Source organism: Pipistrellus hanaki (genome assembly GCF_964339955.1).
Source record: "Pipistrellus hanaki genome assembly, chromosome: 5".
In the NCBI taxonomy this organism is placed as follows: domain Eukaryota; kingdom Metazoa; phylum Chordata; class Mammalia; order Chiroptera; family Vespertilionidae; genus Pipistrellus; species Pipistrellus hanaki.
The window spans coordinates 35167350-35193704 of record NC_140507.1 but is presented as its reverse complement, the minus strand read 5'-3'; the positions used below and the strand labels follow the sequence as shown (position 1 = coordinate 35193704).

The 26355-nt window shown below is 37.0% G+C and overlaps 1 protein-coding gene across 6 annotated transcripts; it reads left to right on the top strand.

Annotated features, from left to right (window-relative positions):
- Positions 1-1874: 1874 nt before the first annotated feature.
- Positions 1875-23962, top strand: CLK4 (CDC like kinase 4). 6 transcript variants are annotated; one of them, XM_084886649.1, is made up of 16 exons: positions 1902-2052; positions 3294-3337; positions 4034-4194; positions 5164-5229; positions 7640-7697; positions 8561-8783; positions 9880-9970; positions 10380-10446; positions 12062-12178; positions 12269-12435; positions 12680-12774; positions 13025-13154; positions 15703-15785; positions 18742-18821; positions 19509-19599; positions 19686-23962. In XM_084886649.1, coding segments are annotated over exons 4-16 (1344 nt in total). In that variant the 5' UTR covers positions 1902-2052; positions 3294-3337; positions 4034-4194; positions 5164-5228; the 3' UTR covers positions 19827-23962. The 6 variants fall into 6 exon arrangements, with proteins under 6 accessions (XP_084742773.1, XP_084742774.1, XP_084742775.1 ...); XM_084886651.1 differs by lacking the exon at positions 5164-5229 and having other exon boundaries at positions 1903-2052; XM_084886650.1 differs by lacking the exon at positions 3294-3337 and having other exon boundaries at positions 1928-2052.
- The last annotated feature ends 2393 nt before the right edge of the window (positions 23963-26355 follow it).

Below are 26355 nucleotides of genomic sequence, written 5' to 3'. Positions count from 1 at the left end.
TCTGCTCTCTAGTAACCTTTCAGAAAATTTACCATCTATTCAGCTATTCAGAAAGTTGTTAGAGCTTGAACTCTCAGGAGAAAAGTCAAAAGCCAGATGTGAAGTCAAATAATTAGATATAACCAAAGTATCAATTTCAATTTATAACTTAGCTTGGTGAAATAAATTATTAAAATAATAGCATAGTGATTAGTTATAAAATCTGAGACTTATCAAGTGCTCAATAATATAGAAAAAGCTTTATTTGCATAGTACATTTCTTTCAGACAACACCAGAGGCAGGAATACAATATTCCTCTCAAAGGTGAACCAAACTATGACAAAGAATGTCCAAGTAATTTGCTCACGATCATTACCTCTAAAAAGAAGTTATTTGATAAGAAGAGACTTCAGAGCCCACAATCATGGTTTTGTTGGTTTCCATGGTTATTTTTACCATGGAAATTTCCAAACATTTACAAAGGAAAAGAGAAATGATCCCTCAAGTATATCTTACCTAACCACATTAATTAGCAATATATACCCCATTTGGCTTATTCAAAGCACTCAATTCCCAGACCCCAAATGAATTTAATATCTGTCTTTAGGTTTCATTAAATCATCAACAGTTCCCCCTTCCTGTTTTATTTTTGTCTATTATTTGTTGATAAAATGCTTATTTTCCTAAATCATTTTCAACATCCTGGAATATTTCATTACAATAATATAGTCAATGAACTTGTTCTTCTGGCTTGTATTTTCTACAAAGTAAAAGTTCAATTGAATACTAGTTAACATACCTTTGGAATGTCAAAGTAACATCCCTTTTTGGGGGCCCCTGGTCTGCACAACCCTCAGACCAGGGAGGAGACCACAAATCCCTTCATTGTTAATTGAGTTAATTGTTGACTGCTATCCAATACCCACCTGTATAAAAGAAGTATGAGTCTATCTTTTTACTTTTTATGCAATCCCAGCAATCCTCTCCTCCTCCCACCTGCTTTCCCTAACCTCCCCCTACAGCCCACCCCCCTCCCTGATCTACCACCAATGGATTTCAGGTAACCCGCTTACACCTCCTCTTTTTATTATAATGCATAAAATAAGGCTCAAAACTGCCATTTCTCAGAGCACTTTCTCAATCTGTTGAGATTTTGCTTCCTGACAATTGTGGTCAGTTTGGCTCAAATAAACTTACATAAATTCTCTACAGGTTTGTATGCTTCTTACATTTGACACTACACACAATAGAAACTGTGGGTTCTTAAAACTGCAAAACACATTCCAGGTAAATCCCTTAATGGATGCTCACTAGCTCTCAGACATTACTCTGTCTTGGTTAAATAAAATCAACCCCCAGGGACAATGGGAAGAACTTTGTTAGGCAAACATCCAGCTTCCAGATCTGTCCGGAAACGTCCTTTTTTTGTTGTGTTATTCTGATAAAGAACGCAAGCCTTAAAAAAGATGAGCACCCCTGAGCTTGTTTTCTGAGACATCCTCTTTATTTACCCCAATCCATTTTTAGACTGGAAGCTCCTAGAGGCTTAGACAAATACCACGTTCCCTGAACTGGCCCCAGCACCACCACGGAGCAGATTTGTGGACTCCATCTGGGGTTGATGTCCTAGGGTAGGGCCAGCGGCCAAAGTGCGCTGGTGCTGGTCCACTTGAGAGGGAGAGCAGAAAACGGGGCCATGGCTGGCTCGGCCCAGAGGTGCCGCACTCCCCCCAAAGGGAGCAAACACAAGCCACAGGCTTAGGCTAAGCAGGGAACAGACTTTTCCTACTGAGGCTTCGCCAGGGTCTCACCTGGGCTCGGGGCCGAGGGACCTGGGCCGCGCAGGCGCAGTGTGAAGGGCCCGTGACGTCACAGTCGGGGCGGGGCGTGGAGCGCGCGCGAGGCTTTGTCACGCAGGCGCGTTTGCGTGGCGGAGGCGGAGCTGGGAGCCGCCTGGGGATTTTAGGAAGACGGCGCTGCCGCCATTTTGCCAGCTTTTTGTCGCAGCGGCCGAGAGATCAGGCTGTGGATTGGCTTCATTGCTCGGCAAAGGGCCTTTTGCTTTAGCAGAGGTAAGGTTTCGGGTGGGGTGTGCTGGGCTGAGCGGCATCCCGTTCTTTCTAGGTGTCGAAGTCAGGTGTGTCGGAGAAACCACCGGGTTGGGGCCTCGGCGACTGGGGTTCCTTCCTGACACCACTTCTCCTTTGGTTGGCTTTAAAATCGAAGGGCGCCGAGGTGTTGTGGTAGATTTAATGTCCTGGGCTGAAAGACCGAGGTTCTGCCACGGACTGCTCTTCCCGGAGGGGCCTGGCTGCTCGCCTCGCGGCTCGGGAGGCGCCGGCTCCGCCGAGGAGGCGAAAGAAGGGTCTGGAGGCCCTTTGGGAAGCCGCCTTTCGGGCCTGTGTTGTCGGAGCTCGAGCTGTTCGGGACCCGGGTTTTCCCGGAAGAAACCTTTGTCCCTGCCTGTCAGAGTGCCAGAGGCTGGCCGGGTGCGCCGGAGTGGGGACCGGGCGGCCGAGGAACTGCGAGTCCACGTCCTGGTGTTTCTTAGCTGCGAGGGGTGGAAGGAAACGTGCAGAGGTTTGTCCTTCGTGCGGCCCTGCTTTTCGGTGGAGCCTACCTTTGTTGCAGCAGCAGATCTGCATGCACTTCTGACACTTGGCATTTCACTTGAACAATATCTTGTGACTCTAGAACTTGGGGTTCTTTATTAGTCTAATAATTCTAGGTAATTTTTTTTTTCCTTACCCATCGAATGTGAGTCCAGGATTCTTCTCTTAACTAACCTGAGAAAATCTTTCTGAACGTTAAGGGAGGTGGGAGGAGAGGGACACTTTCTAACAGGAGAATTAAATTTAAAGTAGTGAATTTGTTTAGAGAAACAAAAATACTTGGTTTTCCTGAGATGCTTATTTGAATCTTAGTATTTGCATATTGATAACTTTGATTATTTGAGAAGTCTGCCTTGTTAGAGGTGAGCTGGTTGTGTGGCAGACTGATGGTGGATTGGGGGAAAAAGTTAAAGCAGATACATAAGTTTTGCAACAACTGCATAGTAATGACTATGTCAATCATATGTTGTAATTTTGCTTGATGTTATGTAAGAGCGCTTAGCTACCTCTGCTTTAAAGAGTTTCTAATGTTAAAATGTAATTTTGGTAATGGAAGGGTGAAGAGATTTAGAGAACGGAACTCTCTCGCATGCTTGAGAAAAAGAAGCTTCATTGATGGCTCTATACTTTTTTTTTTCCCCTCGTCTCGTTAATCCTCAACTGAGGATATTGTTTTTATTGATTTTTTTTTTTTTTTTTAGGAGTGGAAGAGGGGAGAGACTTAAAGAGTGAGCCTGCAGCCAAGGTACACGTGCCCCTGATTGAATCCCGCCACCCTTCTATCCGCAGGCTGATTCTCTAAACCACTGAGCCAAACCGGCTAGGGCTATAGCTCTATACTTTATCACAGAGTCATCTTTATTTAGTATCCCTAGGTGTTTCTCTGACTGAAGCTATTTGTATTGCAGAACTTTGCCAGAGGTGCATGACACTTGGAATAGTATTTCCCTTTTTGTTTCATATTTAAAAGGAATCATAGAAATAACTTAATTAGCAGATTGGTACTGATTTACTGTAATGTAATGGTACAAATAAATTAAGACCAAAAATAGTTATTAATTTCTGGCTAGATACTGTTGAAGGCTCTAAGACTGAGCCGTGGTTCTTTTTATATTTTTTAAAATATTATTAGGAAGTGTTAGTTGAAGACAAGCACCAAGCTGAAAATTTTTATCCAGAAGAATTGAAAGAAAATACATTAAGATCTCACAGTGTAATTCATGACTTAGTCCTAGACCTGTATTCATGCCACTTAAAATCATCTGACATACCAATGGAATAGTACCCCATGCCTTGGGAAACTGCCTATAAAAGATTTTAGTACCTGTTTGACCCCCAGGTTTGGGGTATTTATATTTAAATAATATTAATGTATGTTATTTTATTTGCTAAACATAATCATATATAACCTCCACAACTCACTTTTTGTTTCCATTAACAGATGCGGCATTCCAAAAGAACTCACTGCCCTCATTGGGATAGTAGAGAGCGCTGGAGCCAGGAAAGCTACAGTGGAAGCCACAAACGGAAGAGGAGATCCCACAGTAGTACACAAGAAAACAGACATTGTGAACCACATCACCCGTTTAAAGAATCTGATTGGTAAATTGAATTAGGAGCATTTTAACATAATAGCTTTAGTGATTTATTATTAACATGTAGTTTTCATCTGTCAATTATTTTATAATTCAATCAAATATTCACAAATTAATGAATGCATATTATATGCTAGACACTATATGTGCTGAGGCTAAAGCTATGAGTAAAACAGTTTTTCTACCCTTATATCTGAGTACGTCTCTCTGGGAATAGTGGGAACAGTTCAGTTCAGGCTGTCAGTAATGTAGGGGGATAAGACCCAAAAGGTTGATACTGATAATAGGATACTACTCAGTGCCTTAAACTTGTATATGTGAGTGAGATATGTATGTTAGAGTGCTCCTTTAATGTTCAATGAATGACGGTCAGGGAGACTATAACTCCAGATTAAAAAACAGCATATACTATTCAGTTATGTTCAAGTACATTGGGGATTTGTTGATTAGACTGGTGGTTGACAAACTGTGGCTCCAGAGCCTCGTGCAGCTCTTTGGCCCCTTGAGTGTGGCTCTTCCACAATATACCAGGTACAGGCGCGCAGTACAGTACAATTGAAACTTCGTGGGCCATGTGAAAGAAATTTCTATTTTTGTACTATTGATATTTGGCTCTGCTGATTAATGAGTTTGCAGACCACACTGGCTTAGACTACGTTTAACAGATTGTTTTTGTAGATAAGGCCAGTAGTGGATATATTTGGGGTTTTTAGAAGTGTGGTTATTAAAAAGATCATTCCTTTGTACAGGTAGCCAATAATTTAGTACAGGGTCTCAATAAAAATTTCTAGTGTGTTTTGTTTTAGTGTATTTTTACAAGTGTAAAATTTGGAGGTGATAGAGAATTTAAGGAATTTAAAAGTTCTTAGATGTTTAAAAAAGGCTAGGTGAATAGAGTTTCTATCATCCTGTCTTCCATTAATTTTCTTTTCTCATTTGTTTTGTTGGTCCTATGTTTTCTCCATGTTTTGTGCAGATGTTCCATTGGGACTGTTTACGAGATTGCTTTCTAAATTAGCCAGCTGGGTTACTTTAAAAAACAGTATGTAATCTTTTTCCTTCTCCGTCCTAAAACAGACTTGTAATGTAGAACAGTGAACTTGATGGTAGTGCAGGTTGATCATTCTTCATTACACTGTTACACTGTTATTTGGGAGGAAGGGAGTGGCTTATGACAGGACTTCAATGACCTGAGCTAATTAATGTACAATAGAAAAGCAAATGTACCCTATTATTAATAAAATACTCTGTAAGGCTTAACATCGTAATAATAATTACTCAGGTCTATTATACATTGTTTACATCATGATTTCAGTGATAAACTTCATTCATTTCATAATTAACTACATAAACAGAATACTAAATCCAATTAACCAGCAGGCCAATAGCTTCTTTGACTTTGGCACTGGAGAGGTCTGGTGGTGATTGCTCTCCATAATCTAGAATATTCTAATAGTCTTTTTGAAGATTAAAATCTTTAAAAGATTGTATTTTATAAAATCTTTTAAAAATGCAGAAAAGTGTAAAGAAGGTAACTTGCCATTGCATGGATATAAATTATTTCTAATTAATTGTTCTTAAAATAATATATACAAATCATGCCTCTGATTATTTTTTGAAAATAGATTCTAAGGGCCATTTTCAAGTTAAAGGATATAAACCCTTCTGCATATTAATGTCTTTTTCTAGGAATTTTATACCAACTTATATTCCTTTCCCTCACCACTTTTGGCTATTTTCAAATGCCAAAAATGGAGTTCTGTGTGATTTTTGTTAATTTCTAGTGAATTTATTCACTGTCATATTTATTGACCACTTGAAGATTATTTTTTGTATTAGCATATTTTTCTACTAAAATGTATTTTTCTTAATGATTTATGAAAACTTACTGTATATCAATTATTTTACCTTTTTATGTATTGCAAAGTGGCTTTTCTTTCTGGTTTGTCTTTTGGCAATAACCTGTAGTCAATTGGTATCCCTTTCTACAAATTTAAATCAATCAATTATGCACAGTGTATTAGGAAGAGTGAAGTGGCTGTTGTAAACACCACTTTTATATATTGTGGTAAAAATCCTTAAATTCTTTATTAACACTGTATCAATTATTCTCAAACTTTAATGTGAATAAAATAATCTTTGAGTTATGTTTAAAATGAGTATTACAAGATTTAGATTGAGACCTGGGGCCCAGTGATCTTCATTTTTAATAATTCCATTTTTTTTATATTGCTGATAACCCAACCACCCTTTGAGAAATCCTAAATTTATAAAGTCCTTAGCCTGGCATGCAAGGTGTTGGATGGTCTCTTCCCAGTTTATTTATTTGCCTGTTTTCCTGTGTGAAAATTGCTCTTGTTTGAATTGTCTACTTTTTCCTGAGTAATGTGCATAGACAAATCCACCTCTCTAAGCCATTGTGGCTAGAAGTGCTCTGTGAATATATAAAATGGAAGTATGCCATTCTTTCCCGTCATTTCTACTTTCCGTTTTGTCAAGACCCTGACTTCCCTTAAATGTAGCTCTTCCTTTATCATGAAGTCTTCCCCTGCCCATTTTCAGAAGCTTAAGTGCTTTCCCTATTCTGACCCTCAGCACTCGTATGCAACCTTTCAGCATTTCTGGCATTGTTGTGCTTTATTTTTATGTGAGTAATCTCAAACAGTTCATTTGTTGGCAGGGCTTTTGCCATATATGTATATATTATCTTCTCAGGACCTGTATGCAAATACAAACAAATGTCAATAGCCTTATTAATCTTGGCTATTTTGAAGGACTACAGTGGGCATTTAGTGAACATTTTTAGAGATTAAATCTTTTCATCCTGTTCACTCTGTGCAGAGCCTCTATAATTCTATACACTTCATGTATATACTCTCTAAGCCTTGGTTGTTACAGATTAAAGAGGTCCTCATCTTTTTAGTTTATCCTCATGGTATGACTTCACCTCATGTTTGTTATTCTATAGATTGTTCATGGATTGTGAGCAGGTCTAATTTCATGCATTAATCCAGTTAAAGATTATTTGTGTGTTTTTTCTGAGAGGAAGACTTTGGGCTTTTATGGGAAGGATGCCTTCAAGAGTATAATTTTAGTTTGATCTCTCTCTGATAGGTATAAGCCAACTGATTAGACCCCTGACCTAGACCCATAGCCTTACCTTAATATCCTGAGTTGTTTTTCCAAGGGAAAACTTAAGACATTGGGGAAAGGGAAAAGAAGGTTTCTGCATCTCCACAGCTTGTATTTGATGCCAGTTCTGTTGTGTAGCAATTTTAGAGATGCCTCTTTTTATTTCTACCTTAACCTGCCCCCTGAGAAAAGAATAGCATATTCTGGGGAAAGCAAAGGGGTTGGTGAGGGCAATCTAGTCAACATCTGTCACTCCATTGCTTGTCAGGATTATTTTAGCTGATTTGTCTGACTGGGCAGGTGTCCCCTCTCTCCCTCAGTGCTCCAAGTGCATCCTCTTGAAGCTTCGCACTCTGTTGAAGAGGACACTCAACCCAGGTAGAGAGGGGGGCGGGAAACTGGGCCAATTGAATCTCTGTCCTTTTCTTTCCATCTTTTCAAGGCTACTTAACTGGGATACATTGACTTGGTGAGGTCTATGATCTCTGAAATTCCTTACCAAGTTTTGTTTATTCATTGGTGCATTTCTTGGTGAAATAGGGTCCAGATCTTTCGTTAGATTTTCAAAGGTATCTGTAGGTTCAGAAGTTAACCACTGTGGCATTAAATGAAGCTGTTTTCTATATAGAATTCTTGTGTATTTTACTTACAAGCAGACATAATAGGATATTAGAAATGCAAAAAGGGTAGGTGTGGTGGGTTTCTTGTAACTCTAGGTAAGCAATTACAAGATCCCTTTCTCATTTGAAGGGGATATACTCTAGATGTCTTTGGGCACATGAAGCAATCTTCAAAAGCTACTTTTGTCTACTTCTCAAAGGAATGACAGGAAGCTAGAAATAAAAAAAGGAAAGGACATAGGATAGGTGATGTGTGTAAAATTCGTGCATTTAATCAATCTGATGCAATTTTGTAAATTTTTGGTTTTAACTTTTTCCAAAAGGCAAAGGGACATTTATCAAGTAAACACTGAACATAATGGAATGATTTGTCTCAAGCTTTGTTTCTTGATATGAGGTGCTTAACAGAAGTCTGTATAAAGAGAAATAGGAACCCATTTGCTTATTGGTTAAAGTAAAATTATTTCTTAAGTTTTTAAGTATAAATTCTAATTCATCAATTTTAATTTTTTTTTTCTTGAGTTAGCTGTTTAAACCAGGAATTCTTGAGAAAATGTTTTGTTTGAACCACATTACTCTAGAATGAAGAGAATGATTTGAAATCTTCTAATGTATTTGCAGTCATTATTTAGAAACAAGATCCTTGAATGAGAGAGATTATCGGGACAGGAGATACATTGATGAATACAGAAATGAGTACTGCGAAAGATACGTTCCTAGGCATTATCACAGAGATGTTGAAAGCAGTTACCGAATCCACTGCAGTAAATCTTCAGTCCGAAGCAGGAGAAGCAGTCCTAAAAGGAAGCATAATAGACACTGTTCAAGTCATCAGTCACATTCGGTATGAGTGATTTTGTTTTTATTTGGGGGTGGATATTTATTTGTGGATAAAGCTCTTAATGAGCCAGTAAGTTTGGAAAACGTATATAATACTTGAATTATATTGTATATTGTGTTTATATTACTTGAATCCTTAAAGGAAACTTCCAAATGCTCATAACTAATCTGTATTTATTAGTTCCCATTTGCCCATATTAATCATTTCATTTCCCATAAACCACATCACAAGTTTCTTGATATGATTACTAAAAATATTGTTTTCATGTTTTATAATAAAATTTTATGAAATAATGAACCCCATATTTTATTTTGAATTTTTTTTTTTTTTTTACTTTAAAAGAAACCCCTTTTCTGATACTTAGAAGCAAATATAGAAAGTTGCACAGGTTAATACCAATACTTAAATGCCCTGTATATTATAGTCCCATAGCACACTGCATTATTGTCTGCCACTAATTCCATTGAAGTTCTGAAAATGGGTGCTGAATGGGAAATGTATTTTTAAAAACCTGCCCTTTTTTTAAACACTCAGCTATTTGATCAGTAATATTTGAAATACTGTTTTCCTCTCCAACTTTTCTTCAGTAAAACTAGCTTTGATGAGATTGAACATTTAAATTAACCAGCCGTTATTTTTCCCTTTTATTTTAATTATGTATATTTGAATATATTGCTAAATAATTTCAACTAATCTTGGACATTTTAAAATATTTTTCTGACAAACTAGACATTTCAACTCACAGCATATGCTATTTTATAGCAAGAGATTAATAGAACAATACATTGCATTCTTTAATTTCAGACTTCAATTAAATCAGTATTTTAAAGAGACAATTGTGTTGTTTTTTTTCTATTGCCACTTTAAGTATCTTATCTGAAAATCTGTTCCTTGCCATGTTTTTCTTCTGTAACATAAACTGTGCCCTGTGAATTTCTGGGGACTGAATTTGAAATTGCTCCTGCCAACTGTTCGTGGCCTGGTGCTTATCTGAATGCCTGAATATCTCCCCGCTGAATGAATTGCGTATTCTGCCCTGAATTCACTCTGATATATTGATTGGCTGGACGATCTTGGTGCTGCCCACTTGCCGTTCCAGAAGAGCCACCGAAGGAAAAGATCCAGGAGTATAGAGGATGATGAGGAGGGTCACCTGATCTGTCAAAGTGGAGACGTTCTAAGAGCAAGATGTATAGAATATTTTTCAACACTTTTTAAACTTTGCAGACAGAATAATCTTTTTAAGAATAGATTGTCAGCGGGGGGCTAAAGAATTCTTCATTCTTTGTTTTTTGGTGTTTTATTTGTTTTGTTTTTTTGGTGGGTTTGTTATTTTATATTTCTTTTCTGTAGTATTTAAATATTTCTACTCTAAAGCTCCAAAATAATCAGTGAAATTTGAGATTAGATCAAGAAAGATAGCTCTATTTAATTGTCTTTGTAGCAGCTGAAAATAAAATAATTTGAGTGCTGAAATCTTAGTTATGCTTTGATAGAGAATCATTTGAAAATATTCCACACTTAAGCATTCATTGTTTAAATAACTAGATGATTAGTACTCAGGTACTTATACTAACTCTTTCTTCCCCCTCACTTTAGATGAAATTGTGGACACACTGGGTGAAGGGGCCTTTGGCAAAGTTGTAGAATGCATTGATCATGGCATGTAAGTGGTTTTTTTTCTTTCTTGTGCATTCTGATACTTTTGGTGAGGAAGGATCCATCATGATGAAAGTGATGTTTTGAATGATAGTTATTTTCTTGATGTATAAATATTCAAAATTTCTTGAACTATGTACATGATTTGCTTACCATGAGTGTGAATTTTGACCAAGAATGCTTACAAATTCTGTGAGATGGAGTTTATTTCTGTGAGATGGAGTTTATTTATATTAAAATACATTTTCAGGTGAAGAGTATTTCCCTTAGGCCCTTAGTGCTGTGTAAGAAAATCAGAGTGCTTTACTTTACTTTTGAATTGCAGAGATAATAAAGCATATCCAATCTTGGTTCAAAAACCTTATTCCCAAAGTTTTCATGTTAGAGTTAACTTCTTAAACTATAAAGACACTAGAGGCCCAGTGCATGAATTTGTGCATGTAAGGGGAGGGGGATTGGCCCTCAGCCCCACCTGCACCCTTCAATCTGAGACGCCTTGGGGAATGTCTTGACATCCCTCTCACAATCCAGGACTGCTGGCTCCTAACTGCTTGCCTGCCTACCTGCTGATTGTCCCTGGCTGCTCTTTCCTGCCAGCCTGATTGACACCTAACTGCTCCCCTACAGGCCCAATCGCCCCCAACTGCCCTGAGGGAAGGAGGGGCTAGGGGTCCCTCAGCCTGGCCTGTGCCCTGTCACAGTGCAGAAGCACCTCGATCCATTACCTCAATGAGGTAGGCCCCACCTACCCATCCAGGGCTCCTTGATGGATTGCCTCAAAGAGGTAGGCCGGAGCCAGGGGAGGCCTGTGGACCTCCGTGTGCCTCAGGACCCCCAGCCTATGCATGCATGGAGAATGGAGACACACACACACACACACACACACCCCGCCACAGCTCTGCCCCTGTCCCAAACACTACAAGTCCCCGCCCACCCTTACCTGCTCTGCACGCAACCTGCTGATCGGTCATAACGTGACAGCCTACCAACCAATTTGCATATTACTCTCTTATATATACAGATGTTATATTTTCAAATTTTGCAAGTTGTTCTACAGACTTGATTCAGATTTTATCAATTGTCCTATTAATGTCTTTTAAAAATTTTTTGAGACTCCAATACTCTTAATTATCTAACTAACATAATCAAATCAATAGTATTTAAAGTGCAAGAGGCAGCTGGTCAGTGATTCTCTCATCGATGTTTCTAACTATCCCTCTCTCTTCTGTCTGTAAAAAAATCAATGAAATATATTTTTTAAAAATAAAGTTGAGATATATGCCAAATAGGGATATTATCAAAATAATGGTTAATGATTTATTAGCCCTTAGCCAGTTTGGTATAGTGGTAGCATATTCTATTTGAGGTTTATTGTTTCATTAATGTTTGTATAAAATCTAGGTAAATTTAAAATTCTGGAAACATTAAAATTCATCAGTATTAAGGGAAGCATTATTCCAATAAAGGTGTATTTTGTCAAAATGTTTTAAAAAGATGTTTTATGGAATCTGGTATCATATTTTAGAAAAATAGTATTACAGTGATACTTAATAAGGTTATGCTTTAGAGGCTGCATGTTTTCATCCTTCTCTATATTTACCATTTTTATAATTTTTTTTAAGGGATGGCATACATGTAGCAGTGAAAATCGTAAAAAATGTAGGTCGATACCGTGAAGCAGCTCGTTCAGAAATCCAAGTATTGGAGCATTTAAATACTACTGACCCCAACAGTGTTTTGTAAGTATAAACTTGAAGTATGATCCATCATGTTATATAAAATAATCAGAATTCTGTGAACTGAAGTATTTTTATTTTTATCTATTTTAGCCGATGTGTCCAGATGCTAGAATGGTTTGATCACCATGGTCATGTTTGTATTGTATTTGAATTGCTGGGACTTAGTACCTATGATTTCATTAAAGAAAATAGCTTTCTACCATTTCAAATTGATCACATCAGGCAAATGGCTTATCAGATCTGCCAGTCAATAAATTGTAAGTATACTTGATAAATTCTTAAACATCAGAATTTTTTAAAAAATATTTTTATTAATTTTAAAGAGGAAGGGAGAGGGAAAGAAAGATAAAAACATCAATGTATTAAAACGTGGTGACTAAAACTGAGTATTGTTAAGATAAAACCCTTCTTGACCCTGTATCCACTATTAATTTTTCCTTCTCTCCTAAATAGATTAAATTTGTAAATGAAACTTCATAATGTGTTTTTATTCTCTTATAGTTTTGCATCATAATAAGTTAACTCATACAGATCTGAAGCCTGAAAATATTTTATTTGTGAAGTCTGACTATGTAGTCAAATATAATTCTAAAATGGTAAGTTAAAACTTGTTTTAATTTTGGTGGTTCTTTAAAATTAATTTAGCTTGTTGATCATTGTATGAGGAATTTCGCTTCTGATGCTTACTCTTATCCTTATATTAAGCCCAAAAAGGATATCTTTGTTTGCCTTTCTCACAGGGCTGTGTTGAAAGTCAAAAAAAAATAATGCAAGCCTTTTGTATAGTGCTATAAAAGATTTCATATCTTTATTGATCTTCATGTGTACTCAACTGTCTCTCTCTAGAAACGTGATGAACGCACACTGAAAAACACAGACATCAAAGTTGTTGACTTTGGAAGTGCAACATACGATGATGAACATCATAGTACTTTGGTATCTACACGGCATTACAGAGCTCCAGAGGTCATTTTGGGTCAGTAGACACCAGACTTCCTGATATTGTAATTGAAGAAGAGGGTTTTGTTCTTTAAGCTTTGCCAAGGGGTGATGCAGTATACAGAAAATGCTTTGCTAATTTCATAAAAAGAATCGAAATTACTGTAAACACTTTTCCTGAGTGGGGAAAATATGATATCATGTGTGAAAACACATCAGGTGATAGTTATTTTTGAGCACGTTAATCCTCTGAGATTATAAGAACAGACTGTATTGGCTAAGTACATCACAGCAATGTGATTTTGAAGTGATGTATCTATTTTTGTGTCATCAAAGCATGGTGCTGGTAAAAATCCTAATGATTTTGTTAGCGGACATCTAAATGTAGGGTTAAGGGAAGTCAAGAGGAAAAGAAAGCAGAGCTAGTCTAAAGAAGAGCTTTGAAAGCCTATCACATGGTAAAGGCTGGAAAATAAAATGAGTTAAGGTGCCGGTTTAAAATAACAATTCAGTAATGGAGCATGCATCAAAATGTAAAAGTTAGAGACCAAGTTATGTTAATAGAGCTGGGAATTCGGGGATGTGTTTGGGGGCTTGGAGATAGTGGGGAAAGTTTAGATCAGGTGCAGTGGGGAAGCACTTAAATAGGATAATCTTATTACTTGGCCATAAGTAAGGTCCAACTGAGAGGTTGGATAGTAAAATATTTTTTAGAGCTCAAAAGGAGGGAATTTCCTGGATTTTTAACAACTTAAATTCAGAATTTTCTACGCAAAACAATTGACATTTCTTTGTTATTGGTATGTACAACATTGGTGTGTCTTACACTTAATGGTTTCCTAGCTTGAATAAAATATAGTAGTTTTCAGTAATAATGACATTCCAGGTGTGGCCAAGCTAGGGATAGTTGGTATAAATTGGAAATTGTATTATTGACCTTGACAAAAGAGATCACATTGGGAGATTAGAAGGGTCCTCTGTGTGTTTGTGGAGTATTTATTGTGAGGATTAAGGCAGAATTAGGTAGGAGAGGAAGATGTATTCCGGTGCCACAATTGAGGTCAGTTGATCTCAGGTTTGAGGTTTTTGGTAATAAAGTTGAGACTGGTAAAAGAGAATGTTGTGGAATTCAAAGAGTATGAGAATTGACTCATCAGAATGGGATGATGTAGAGTAGTTACAGTCACCTGGGGTAAAGCTAGACTGAGAGGTAGGAGTGACTGGAGAAATAAACTTTCATTTTAAGTCCAACCTCTGTTAATTTGCAGATATTTTATGGACATATAAGTAGAAATCATGCTCCATTATCCATTTGTTCAAGTGATAAGCATTGTCAGAGTTAACAAAAATGACTAAATCATAGGCAAGGCCCTTGAGTGTATTATTTCTTCCTTTACCTTTAAATTCATTGATGTTACTACAAGTACTTGAAATGTCTTTTAAGATAGGCTTTACTTATACATTATTGTTTACTAATTATTTGATCTTTAAAGGATTAAAATACCTGTATGGCCTATTCTTTTCACCTGCTTTCCAATTAAATATAGATAAGAAGTTTGGGTATTTTATTCTTTCCAAAATAGTGTTGCCATTGAGAATCCCGAAGGAGAAAGTACATGTGATCATGTATAGACAGCTTGAAAGTACATATATAGATCCCTCTGTGTGAACTTTAAATGACTATAATTCTGATTATAGGTGAAACTACATAAAATATTCATTATATTTGTATATAATTTATATTTCTTTTAATGGAAGAAGTAAACTCAGTCATCAACCTTATGATAATTGATAAGGTCTTAATTATATTCTGAGGATAAATAACAAATTACATTTGCACTAATAAAATGTAAAATTTCATAGAACAACCATGAACTGGTATGATAGTACTCCCATTGCACAAGCAATTCAGAGATTATGGAATATTTCCACAAATTGGTAGTTATACTTGGGAAATATTTTCTAGTCCCTCTCATATTAAATGCCCTTCCTCCAGGTTAAAAGCTATAATTTGATATCAGGATATGGAGGACTATGAGAACATACAGAATAATATTTTATATAAAATTAAAAATGTAGCCTAGGCTGTTTTGGCTTAGTTGGTTGAAGTGTCGTTCTGTGCACCAAAGGATCATGGGTTCAATTCCTGGCAAGGGCACATACCCAGGTTGCGGGTTCGAGCCCGGTCTGGTGGTATATGGGAGGCAGCTGATTGATATCTCTCACATCGATGTCTGTCTGTCTGTCTGTCTCTCTCTCTCTCCTCTCTCTCTCTCTCTCTTCTCTCTCTTTCTCTCTCTCTCTCTCTCTCTCTCTCTCTCTCTCTCTCTCTCTCTCTCTTTCTCTCCCTCTCCCTCTACCCCCCCCCCCCTCTCTTTCTGTCTCTCCTCCCTCCTCCTTCCATCTCTCTAAAATCAAAAACATATCTTCGGGTGAGGATTAAAAAATAAGAATATAGACCCTGAATTTACTGTCATATTCTCCCAAGGAGTTATTTAAAGAGAGTACTCATTTACAGAAGGATCTAGTAAATTGGCAATTAAAAATTATTACATAATAAAATTTTTGTTTTTGTTTTTAAATAGCTTTAGGTTGGTCTCAACCTTGTGATGTCTGGAGCATAGGTTGCATTCTTATTGAATATTACCTTGGTTTCACCGTCTTTCAGGTATGTATTTAATGAATATTAAGTTTTAAAGGCATGTAAAATTTGGCTTCCATGTGAAAAGTTGCCATAGTACCATTCTTAAGATTAAAATTTACATTTGCAAAATGGTTATCCTTCTCTAAAACCATAGTTGAATGAAAACTCTTAGTGGTCAGTTCATTGGAGTTTTTAACACATGTTCATACTGTGTATATGTTTCCATTTTTTGTTACAAATCATCTTCATAAATTTATATTAGCACTACTGTAGCCAGGTGTTTTTTTGGGGGGGTTTTGTTTGTTTGTTTGGTTTTTTTTTGTTGTTGTTGTTTTAAATTTTTTTGTGAGTTTATTTGAGCCGTACTGTCGACAAATGCCGGGAAGCAGAACCTCAATTTTTTTTTTTAATTAAAATATTTTTATTAATTTTAGAGAGGAAGTGAGAGGGAGAGTGATAGAAACATCAATGATGAGAGATTCATTGATTGGCTGCCTCCTGTACACCCGCTACTGTGGATCAAGCCTGCAACCTGGGCATGTGCCCTGACCGGAAATCAAACCTAAGACCTCATGGTTCATAGACTAATGATGGTCCTGTAGCCAGTTTTAATTCAGTTCTGGTTGTATTGGCTAGCCTATGGCTTTTTTAAACATATATATAACTTCAGACAGGAAGGGAGAGGGAGAGAGAGAAACATCAGTGATGAGAGAGAATCACTGATCAGCTGCCTCCTGCACACTCCACACTGGGGATCAAGCTCAAAACCTGGGCATGTGCCCTGATTGGGAATCAAACTATGACCTCTTGGCTCATAGGTTGGCGCTCAACCACTGAGCCATTCCAGGCAACAAGGCACTTTTTTATTTAAAAGAATTCAGGAACAGTAAGTTGTATTTTATTCCAAGTTGTATTTGATTAACCATATGTTACACTCTAGGCTTTATAAAGATAAAAGACAATATCCAAGGAAATCATACAAAAAAGCTATTGTTAGAGGAAGAGTAGGAATTTGTCAGAAAACTGGAGTGTGAGGGTCATGTCAGGAGAAGAAATAATTTTTTCAATGTTTTTAAACAGGGAGGGAGGGAGAGAGAAACATCAATAATGAGATAGAATCATTGATCCATTGCCTCCTGCACCACCCCCTACTGAGGATTGGGCCCACAACTCGGGCATATGGCCTGATCGGGAATCGAATCATGACCTGGTTCATGGGTCAACACTCAACCACTGAGGCACACTGTCCAGGCAAGAAATAGTATCTTAAATGGGTACTGGTTTAAAGGCACATATTATTGTCAGGGAAGAATAAATGGTGTATCCGTCTCGCACAAATAGGAAAATGGTGACAGTAGGCAAAGACTGATTGATTCATAATGGATTTGTTCTCCATAAAAAGATATTTGTTTTTGCCGAAACCGGTTCTATCTCTCTCCCTTCCTCTCTGTAAAAAATCAATAAAATAAATATATTTTTAAAAAAATACTTGTTTTATCTTAAAAGTTAGTGGTTTTCAAATGTAGACTGGTCTAAAATGAAAATGATTTTGTTGCTATTTGGCCTTTATTTGGAGATTACTACCAAAAAAGCCCAGGAGGAATAATGTATCCCTTTTATGAAAACTTGTTTTAGTTGTGATGTGGTCAGGGTGTTTTGGCCTTCTGTTTTGTGATTGAGGGGAGGGGAGTTCAGTTCAGGAAGTTCTGGTTCATAATAAGGTTGAAGTTATTATATCAAATAGCGTGGGGAGAAGCTATGAGTTTAGACTTGGGTAGCTATTTCAGGGTGTATGTTCTCACTTTTTCTGTTTAATCCATAGAGATCCTGTTAAGATTACTCTTGAGTTTATAGACAAATTTGATATCTAGAATCATGGTTATTGGTTAATTCAAAGAGATAGTGTCTGGTTTCATGGTAATAAATGATAGGGTCAAGAAAAAGTTAAGCAGAATACATGCTATCTTTGTAATGAGTTTGTAATTTAAATTACAGAGGTCTTAAGTGAACTGCAGATTATTAACATTTGTTTGAGATCAGGTTTATATTTGGATTTCACCCTACAACATACTCTTCAACTAAGGAATTTTATTAAAATGTCCAGCTATTATCTTTATTCCTGTCTTAAATTAAGTATGCAATGTTTTGAAAGCAATGTGCCAGGCACAACAGTTGATAGATTTTTAAAAAGCATTACACACAACCTCTGCTTTCAGAACAAGGGTTGGCAAACTGTATCTTGCCTGATGCCTTCTTTAAAACACACACAAAAAAATATGCCACAGAGAGTAATTGTGACCATCCACACCTAAAATATTTACTATGTGGCCTGTTACAGGAAAAGTTGGCCAATTTCTGCTCTAGAAACATCCCATTTTAGCTGTGTGACATTTTTCTCTATTCTACTCCAGTAAGAGCTCTGTTAATATATAGTTTTAAGAATGAGTTTTGACTTGGTTCATAGCTAAACTTCCTTCATTTCTGAGCTCTGTGACTTTGAGCTAGTATCTTTACCTCTTTGAAATTCATATTCCCACATATCTAGCTCAGGATTATTGTGAGAATTATTGGGACTAATTGCTTAGTATTAGTAAGTGTTAATATGTTGCTATTCGTTGGGTAATGGAGGTTAGTTTTAATTAAGCAACTGCTTAAATGAGGACACAATACTTTTTATAATCTTCCCCGGTCATTCCTCAGTTAAAAACAATGCAAGATTTACAAATAAATAAGAAAACTGATCATCTTTACTTTAAAGAAATTATGCCTCTCTGCAATACATTTCGGAAAGACTGTTTTATTTGGTTTGCACCAGATAATACAACTCATTTGGTATTGTTCCCTATTTGAAGGAGAGTGTGATGTAAATTGCGTAAACTCTAATTTAGTCCTTTTATGTCAGTACTGTTTTCTTATGGTTTTCTTTCTTGTGTATACAAGGAAATGAAAAATGCTAAGTTTTTTTCCCTATGTCTTTCAGACTCATGACAGTAAAGAGCACCTGGCAATGATGGAAAGAATATTAGGACCTATACCAACACACATGATTCAGAAAACAAGGTATGCTTTAAGATTAAAGACCTTTGTTGAGTACATGCAATAGCCTATATTCCAACTATAGAAACTCAACTTGGTGGTTACTGCTTTTTCCAAGGATTGCATATTTTGAATTTTTCATAAAGTTAAAAGTTTTTAAAAGTAATGACAGTATTTACCTGTGATCTAGTAAACAGAGTGCTGGTTTTGACACTGAAGATTTCCTATGCATAATTGTTTTCCTAAGTTTATATACAGATAATAAATAGAGTAGTAAAGAGAGCCTGATTTGTAGTCATAGCAATCTGTTAGAATTCTATACTGATGCTAAGTCAGCTATATGTCCTTACACAAGGGGCACTGTAGTGGTTTTCAAACACACCTGCACCTCAGAAGTAATCCATGGAGTTCTTTAAAGATTTCCAGTCCCACTTCAGATCTGCGGAAATCAGAATTTATAAGAATGGATCCAGAGGTTTCTATTTTTTTTATTATTATTTTTTTTTTCCAGAGGCTTCTATTTTTAAAGCTGGCATTGTTCTCTGTGTACAAGATTATAAAGTATTCTGTAAGCTGTCTGATGTATAATTATTGCTAAGAGTTTAAGAAATGTTATACATAGAGATGCTTATACTTCATCTGTCCTGGTGTAGGCAGGGTAAACGTGGCTCTTTTGTTATTTTTACTAATCCAGATTTCTTCTTCCTATAGAAAACGCAAGTATTTTCACCATAACCAGCTAGATTGGGATGAACATAGTTCTGCTGGTAGATATGTTAGGAGACGCTGCAAACCATTAAAGGTAAAAGAAAGAATGATTTAAAAGTTTAAAAAATGTTTCAGCTATTTATAAATATCTTTCTAAAATAAAAACATTTTTCCCCCCAGGAATTTATGCTTTGTCATGATGAAGAACACGAGAAACTGTTTGACCTGGTTCGAAGAATGTTAGAATATGATCCAGTGAAAAGAATTACCTTAGATGAAGCATTGCAGCATCCCTTTTTTGATTTATTAAAAAACAAGTGAAATGGAAATCAGTGGTCATAACTGTATACTTCTCTGGAAGAGGTTACTTAAGACTATCAACTCGAAACATTCTAATATTTTTGTAAGCATTAAATTATTTTGTACAGTTAAGTGTAAATACACTATGTTTTATATCAATAGCATAATTATCTTGTTAAGCAAGTATGGAGTACGGTCTTGATAGTGAATGAAATATAAAAGTTAATTTTCCTTTTTGAGATTAACATTTTTAAAAGACCTTTGACTATTTTTTGTGTCCAGTGATAAATGTGATTGATCTTATCTTTTATACATGGAGGCAGAATTTTAAAGTTTTGTGAGTTTTTTGTTTTGTTTTATTTTTTAGTAAAAGGAAATCTTGACTACTTTATTCTTAATGAATGAATATTCTTTACCTCAAATTCGGAACCTTCCTTATATTTAAGTTTTTCCTGTATTGTTCAACAAGTAATAAGTATTAAGAACTCTATGTAGCCAGGTATTGGAAATCAGAACCCATAGGAAATGTTTATTCTTGGCATTTTATTGTGAGTATTCCGTGTTTTCTCCATGGGAGATGTTAGTAGTACTAAACCATTCATTTTGTCTATCATGACAGGTTTTTAAAAACCACATACACACTTCTTTTAAGATTAAAGTCTTAACTAGAAAATCAGCTTTAAAAGTCCTATTTTCCAGTAGCTAATTAGTGAGTCACAAACATAGAAACCAGAAGGCGCTAATTTTTAATGCCAAATCTTGAGGAGTCTTGAAAATGTCTCACATCTATCAAATGAGGTAAATATTTAAACCTCAGCCTATTGAAATTAAGGTTATAATTAAGCAGTTTATATTTGTGTTGATTTCTACTAGAGAAAAGGAATGATTGATTGGAAAACATTTGGAGAAGAAAAGCAGAAATTTCTAGATCCTGATTGGTTGTTTAACATGGTGAACCTCACATTAAAATTACATGGTAAACGTTATTAATTTAGTAAAACAAAAACTATTGATTCTATTCAGTCTGCCAGATGGAAAATTTTTTTTGTTGTAGAATTTATAATTGTTGAGATGCAGGTTGTTTTTTGTTAAAAGTATCCCCATTTTGTAAGTATGCTACACAGAGATTTGAGTTTCACCTGTTTGTACATTTTAAACAAAATGCATGAAATTTTCTTGTATGACAAATATTGAAACTGGGCTTGGTTCCCTACATTATTCACAGGGGGCATTTGCCATTATAATAAGGCTGTGATCTTAAAATTGACTAGGAATTTAAGAAAGCTAAAATAAATTTTACTATAAAATCACTGCATAAATTATGTTTAGGCCTCTGATACCATCTACATATAATGAATTAGATGCACTGAATAGTTGCACTGTATTATATGTATAAGATTTTTTAAAGGAACATTAGATGTAAAGAAAAGATTTTTCCTGAATGTAGCTGTGTTGATACAGGGATTAGTAGATGCCTGCCATCCTTTGTTTTCCCTTTCATTGTCATTCTACCAGTGCCCCTGTACTATCGAAGCTTCTTGTACTACCTAAGCTTTGCTGTCCTTCCCAGCAAATGCTTCAAGTTCTATAATGTTCATGCTCTCCATTAGAAACTCATTTTCTCAGCATAGCTGATCTTGGCATATAGGAATAAACAAAATCATCCTTTTTTTCTTCTTTTTTTTATTACCCAATGATATGTTTATTGGTTTGAGAAGAGAGTGAAACATCAATCACTTGCCTCCTTGTACACACCCCAACCTGGGATTGAATCTGTAATTTAGGTGTGTGAACCCCATGACCTTTTTTGTAATGGAATGATGCTTCAACCAACTGACGCACTGGGCCAGGGCCTTCAGATTATTTATTACTAAGTTAATCACTGCTAACCCCTTTTCCTTTCTGAAAAATAGGTTCTTACATTCTTCACAAATGGGATTTGCTAATTCTTATGCCTAATTCCTGGTATTTTAGGAATTAAAATGAAACACCAATAAATTAGGTAGGATGGAAGAAATGGTTAGTGATTATTGTGGTACCCCTGGGAATCGTTATATGAATGTCTGCTGCCAGCTCTCCTCCCCCTCTTCTTTGCGCTCGGGTCCATACTTTTTTTTTTTTTTTTTTTTAAGTATATATATAAAAAATTGATTTCAGAGAGAGAAACATCAATGAAGAAGATTATTGATATCTGTCTCCTGCACATCCCCTACTGAGGCTGGAGCCCACAACCTGGGCGTGTGCCCTGATTAGGAATCAAACTGACCTCCTGGTACATAGGTCAACACTCAACCACTGAGCCATGCCAGCCAAGTGAGAATTTCTCATATTCAATATTTCATCAGAGTGGTATCCATTCCTCTGTTCCCATTCTATGAACTGATAGGAAAAGAGAGGAAGTTTTTCTAGAGTTTCTTCTAATAAAAAAGTGATGTTAGAAATACACTATGTTGCAATTCAAAAATGGGTCCGGGTAACAGTCAATGAATGGAAGAGCTTTGGGTGAAAAATTCATGGAGAACTTTATCATAGAGTCTGATAACATCTAAGGACAGTATTCATTCTGAACCTCAGATTGACAGCCTACTGTTGTATGGCTGAGGTTATACACACCTATGAGATACTGTCTTTAAAAACAAACACCTGGATTTTAAAAAGCCTCTAGTTAAAATAAGCATTGAGCCATTTTTTTATTTCTCTGTCGCTAATCCTTGTATCAATTCAGCGAGTTTAGAACTCGGGCTTACTGACATGGTTCCAACTTTATCCCAGTTCTCTGTTTAGGGAAGTGTATGTTACTTTACTTCCTTACTTGGAATTACTTAGGAGTAATATCTGCATTATAGGGTGATTAAAAAGGTCAAGCAGATTACCTGGTGTTCAGTAGTCCCACTAATAAAAGGTACATTGCTGCTTGGCCTTTTTACTAAGATCAAGTGTAGGTATCTGTTCTTGTCAGTTTAACATACATTCTCTATCCAAGGATAACATAGTAAGTGGATTTTTAGAGCAGGGAGACCGTGTGTTGACCTGGTAGTGCAGTGCCTTTGGAGAGCAGTGCCACACCATTAAAAAAAAAAAATATTTTGTTTTATATAAATGCTTTAACTTGGATGTTAATTGTTCTTTTTGGCACAAGGAATTACTAAACTATCAATTATATTTTGACCCCTGTCATAGTTTTTTGACAACTGGAAGTGAGGGATGGAATTTTAAAAGAAATTTGTTTTTTTACCAATCAATGATATCTGCTATTCAGATAACATTTTCTTATATGCGCTGCTTTCCTGGTTTTAGTTTGGTTTTAAATGTTACAATTCTGGGGCAAAATCTACATAATTAACAGAGGTAATTATTAAGACTTGAAATCACCCTAAATATCCTTTTGAGGAAGGCATCTCATAAGCCTAGTTCTTCCAGTTACTGTCACCAGCAGTTGCATGCAATGAGATGAAATAAAGATTAATTGTGGATATGCAGGAATTCCCAGTGACTTAAAATGTTTTCTATTATAAATAAAAAATGCAAGTTCAGGTTTTTTTTTTTTAATTTACTAAGGTAGCAAGTTCAATTTTTTAACTTTTAAAAGCTGGTGGCACATGGCAAGTACAATTTTGAGAATGAATGACAACAGGCCTAAATGATATTTAAAGTTATGGATAGATTTTAATTTTTTTTAATATATTTTATTGATTTTTGTACAGAGAGGAAGGGAGAGAGAGAGTTAAAACATCAATGAGAGAGAGTCATCGATCAGCTGCCTCTTGCACACCCCCTATTGGGGATATGCCCGCAACCAATTTACATGCCCTTGACCAGAACCCGGGACCCTTCAGTCCCCAAGCCGACGCTCTTATCCATTGAGCCAAACCGGTTTCGGCTGATAGAGTTTAATATTAAATAATGTTTTTTTACTTTATATTTTTCAAATTACAACACTTTGTGTGTGTCCTCATAATTGTACACAGAGTGATGTTGGTGTGAAGATGCTTGCCTATAGAGTCAGATTGGAATCAGACCTTGATACTACCTATACAAGTGTATAGGTAGACAAGATACATATTCTATAGTCTCAGCTATGAGTTGGAATACTAATAACTAACTACCCAAGAGTGATGGTGAGGATTAAATAAAATAATGTACATAAAGTGCTGGTATATAGTAGCTATTGTTTTCACAGTTTATCTCCTATATTGATTTATACAAAATTTTACAATCTGCAAATTTCTATACCTGGGGTTTTAGTCCAATATGAACCATGTGAAATGAGCACAAATAGATATTGTCTTATTTTAATATTAGCATAGTACAGTGGTCGACAAACAGCAGCTCACAAGCCACATGCGCGGCTCTTTGGCCCCTTGAGTATGACTCTTCCACAAAATACCACGTGCAAGCCGTACAGTGCAATTTTGTGGCCCATGCACAGAAAATAGTTTTCAGACTGGGCGAGTCTATTTTGAAGAAGTGGTTCTAACGCTGAGCCACACTCAAGGAGCCAAAGAGCCGCATGTGGCTCTTGAACCTCAGTTTGCTGACCACTGGCATAGTACATTTTTTTCCATCCTTTTTATTTCTTTCGATAGATGATAGATTGTGTGTGTGAGTGTATGTGTGTATAATATGCTAATTATCCATTACGCCATGAGGCACAACCGACTTCGTAATGACCAGATCACAGATCTGCAGGAGGGTGGGGCAGCAAATTATGCCCATAGCTACAGGAGGGGCCAGGGCAGCGCAGCAAGCTATGAGTGGGGGAGCAGGGCCGCGGGCAGAGAGCTACAGGAGAGTGGCAGTGACCTACTGGTGCATAGATTCATGTGCAGGGCTACTAATGTATTCTATTTTTTTTTCTTTTTTTTTTCTTTTTTTTATACAGGCCCGGGTTGCGGGCTCCATCCCCAGTGGGGGGCGTGCAGGAGGTAGCCGATCCAAGGTTCTCTCTCTGAAGTTTCTCCCTCTCCCTTGCTTCCTCTCTGAGATAAAAAACACATTAAAAGGCGGGAGGCAAGCATCAGTCTGCCGGTGACTGCAGGTCCCCTCTCCTGGTGCACGGCCGCTCCCCTGGTGCCGCCCCCCGCTAATGTATTCTATTCTTACTGATACGTTCTATTTTTACTGATTTCAGAGAAGAAGGGAGAGAGAGAAACATCAATGATGAGAGAGAATCGTTGATCGGCTGCCTCCTGCACACTGCCCAGTGGGATGGAGCCTGAATCCTACGCATGTGCCCTGACTTAGAACTGTAACCTCCCGGTTGATGGGTCAATGCTCAACCGCTGAGCCTTGTTGGCCAGGCAAAGATGGCATTTTTAGAATCTTGCCTCTTAATGCCCTGAGTTGGCACTTACCTGTGCTTTCAAAAGACAGTCCAGTATTCTGAGGCTGGCTGCTGCAGGATGTAATACAACCAGTGAATCTCATGGTCATAGACTCACTCCCACAGCTCCTTTGCTGTATAGTGAGTCCCCTAGTCGAGTGCTATTGTATGGGACTCCATACCTGTGAATCAGGCCATCTAAGGATAGTGGTGCCAGCTGAAACTCTGCAGACAGGAAAGACAAGCCCACACCTGAAATAGCTACCCATCCTTGTGAGTTGTTGGCAAACTGCTGGACTTCCCTGGATGAAGAAAGTCCAGAGTGGTTAATTTTCCACCAAGTGGTTTGCTGGTCACCCTGAAAATTAGTGCCTCTTGCTGACAGGTTAGCCCTTCAGAGACAGCAGAAGCTAGATTGTCCTTGGCAGGTGCTACATACACATTAGTTAATGTGGAGTTCCTTCCCCCCTCTCCAGATCTGTTCGTCATCCTCTTCTCTCTGCCACTGGGGGGCTGACCTCTGCTCTGCATAATCCAGGCTTTCTTACCAGGCTTTCTTAACTTGTGGGTTTGGTCAGTGCGAGGCCCCACAGATCAGAAAGTAGGAAAGAAGTATTTTTATTCCAGCTCCCAAGTCCCAAAACTATGGTTTTGAAGAAATCGTATCTCTTGACCAAAGGCCACAGCTTCTGTTTGGTAGATCATAAAGTTCCCACAACACTCCCCTCAGCCCTTCAGCTAGGGGTGGTAATGGCCTCCCACTGTGGATACCTCAGGGTGCTTCATCAGCATCCTCTGTTGGCTTCCCTTAGCCTGCCCCAGTTTGTAGAGTCTGTTTAGACTGTCTTCAGCCATCTGTTCTTTCCAGGACTCTAATCAGACATCAGGCTTTTCTCCCTTGCCTTTTATAATGACTTGTAAATATATTTTCACCTTAATTCACTTGATAAATATTTATTGAGCACCAAATTGTGCCAGATCCTGTTCTGTTCTTTGAGAAAACAATGATGAACAAGACAAAGTTAATAAAAAGGTAACTTCAAATAGTGATAAAGACTGAGCCACTGAATAGTCCTGAAGGGGTATCAGGTATAGCCACATTAGATTGGGCAGTCCAGGGTGGTCTTTTGGAGGCAGTGAGATTTGAAGACCTGAGGACTTTGAACTAAGGATAAGGAGGAGTTTGTTCAAATATCTGAGAGCAGGGTGTTCCAGATAATGAGGTTG

Bases quoted from the DNA above. Each gene is read 5' to 3' on its own strand.
- CLK4 (XM_084886647.1), top strand. From the start codon at position 4,034: ATGCGGCATTCCAAAAGAACTCACTGCCCTCATTGGGATAGTAGAGAG. The intron at 8,784-9,879 runs GTATGAGTGATT...TTGCCGTTCCAG, and splicing joins CAAGTCATCAGTCACATTCG to AAGAGCCACCGAAGGAAAAG. The intron at 10,447-12,061 runs GTAAGTGGTTTT...ATTTTTTTTAAG, and splicing joins GAATGCATTGATCATGGCAT to GGATGGCATACATGTAGCAG.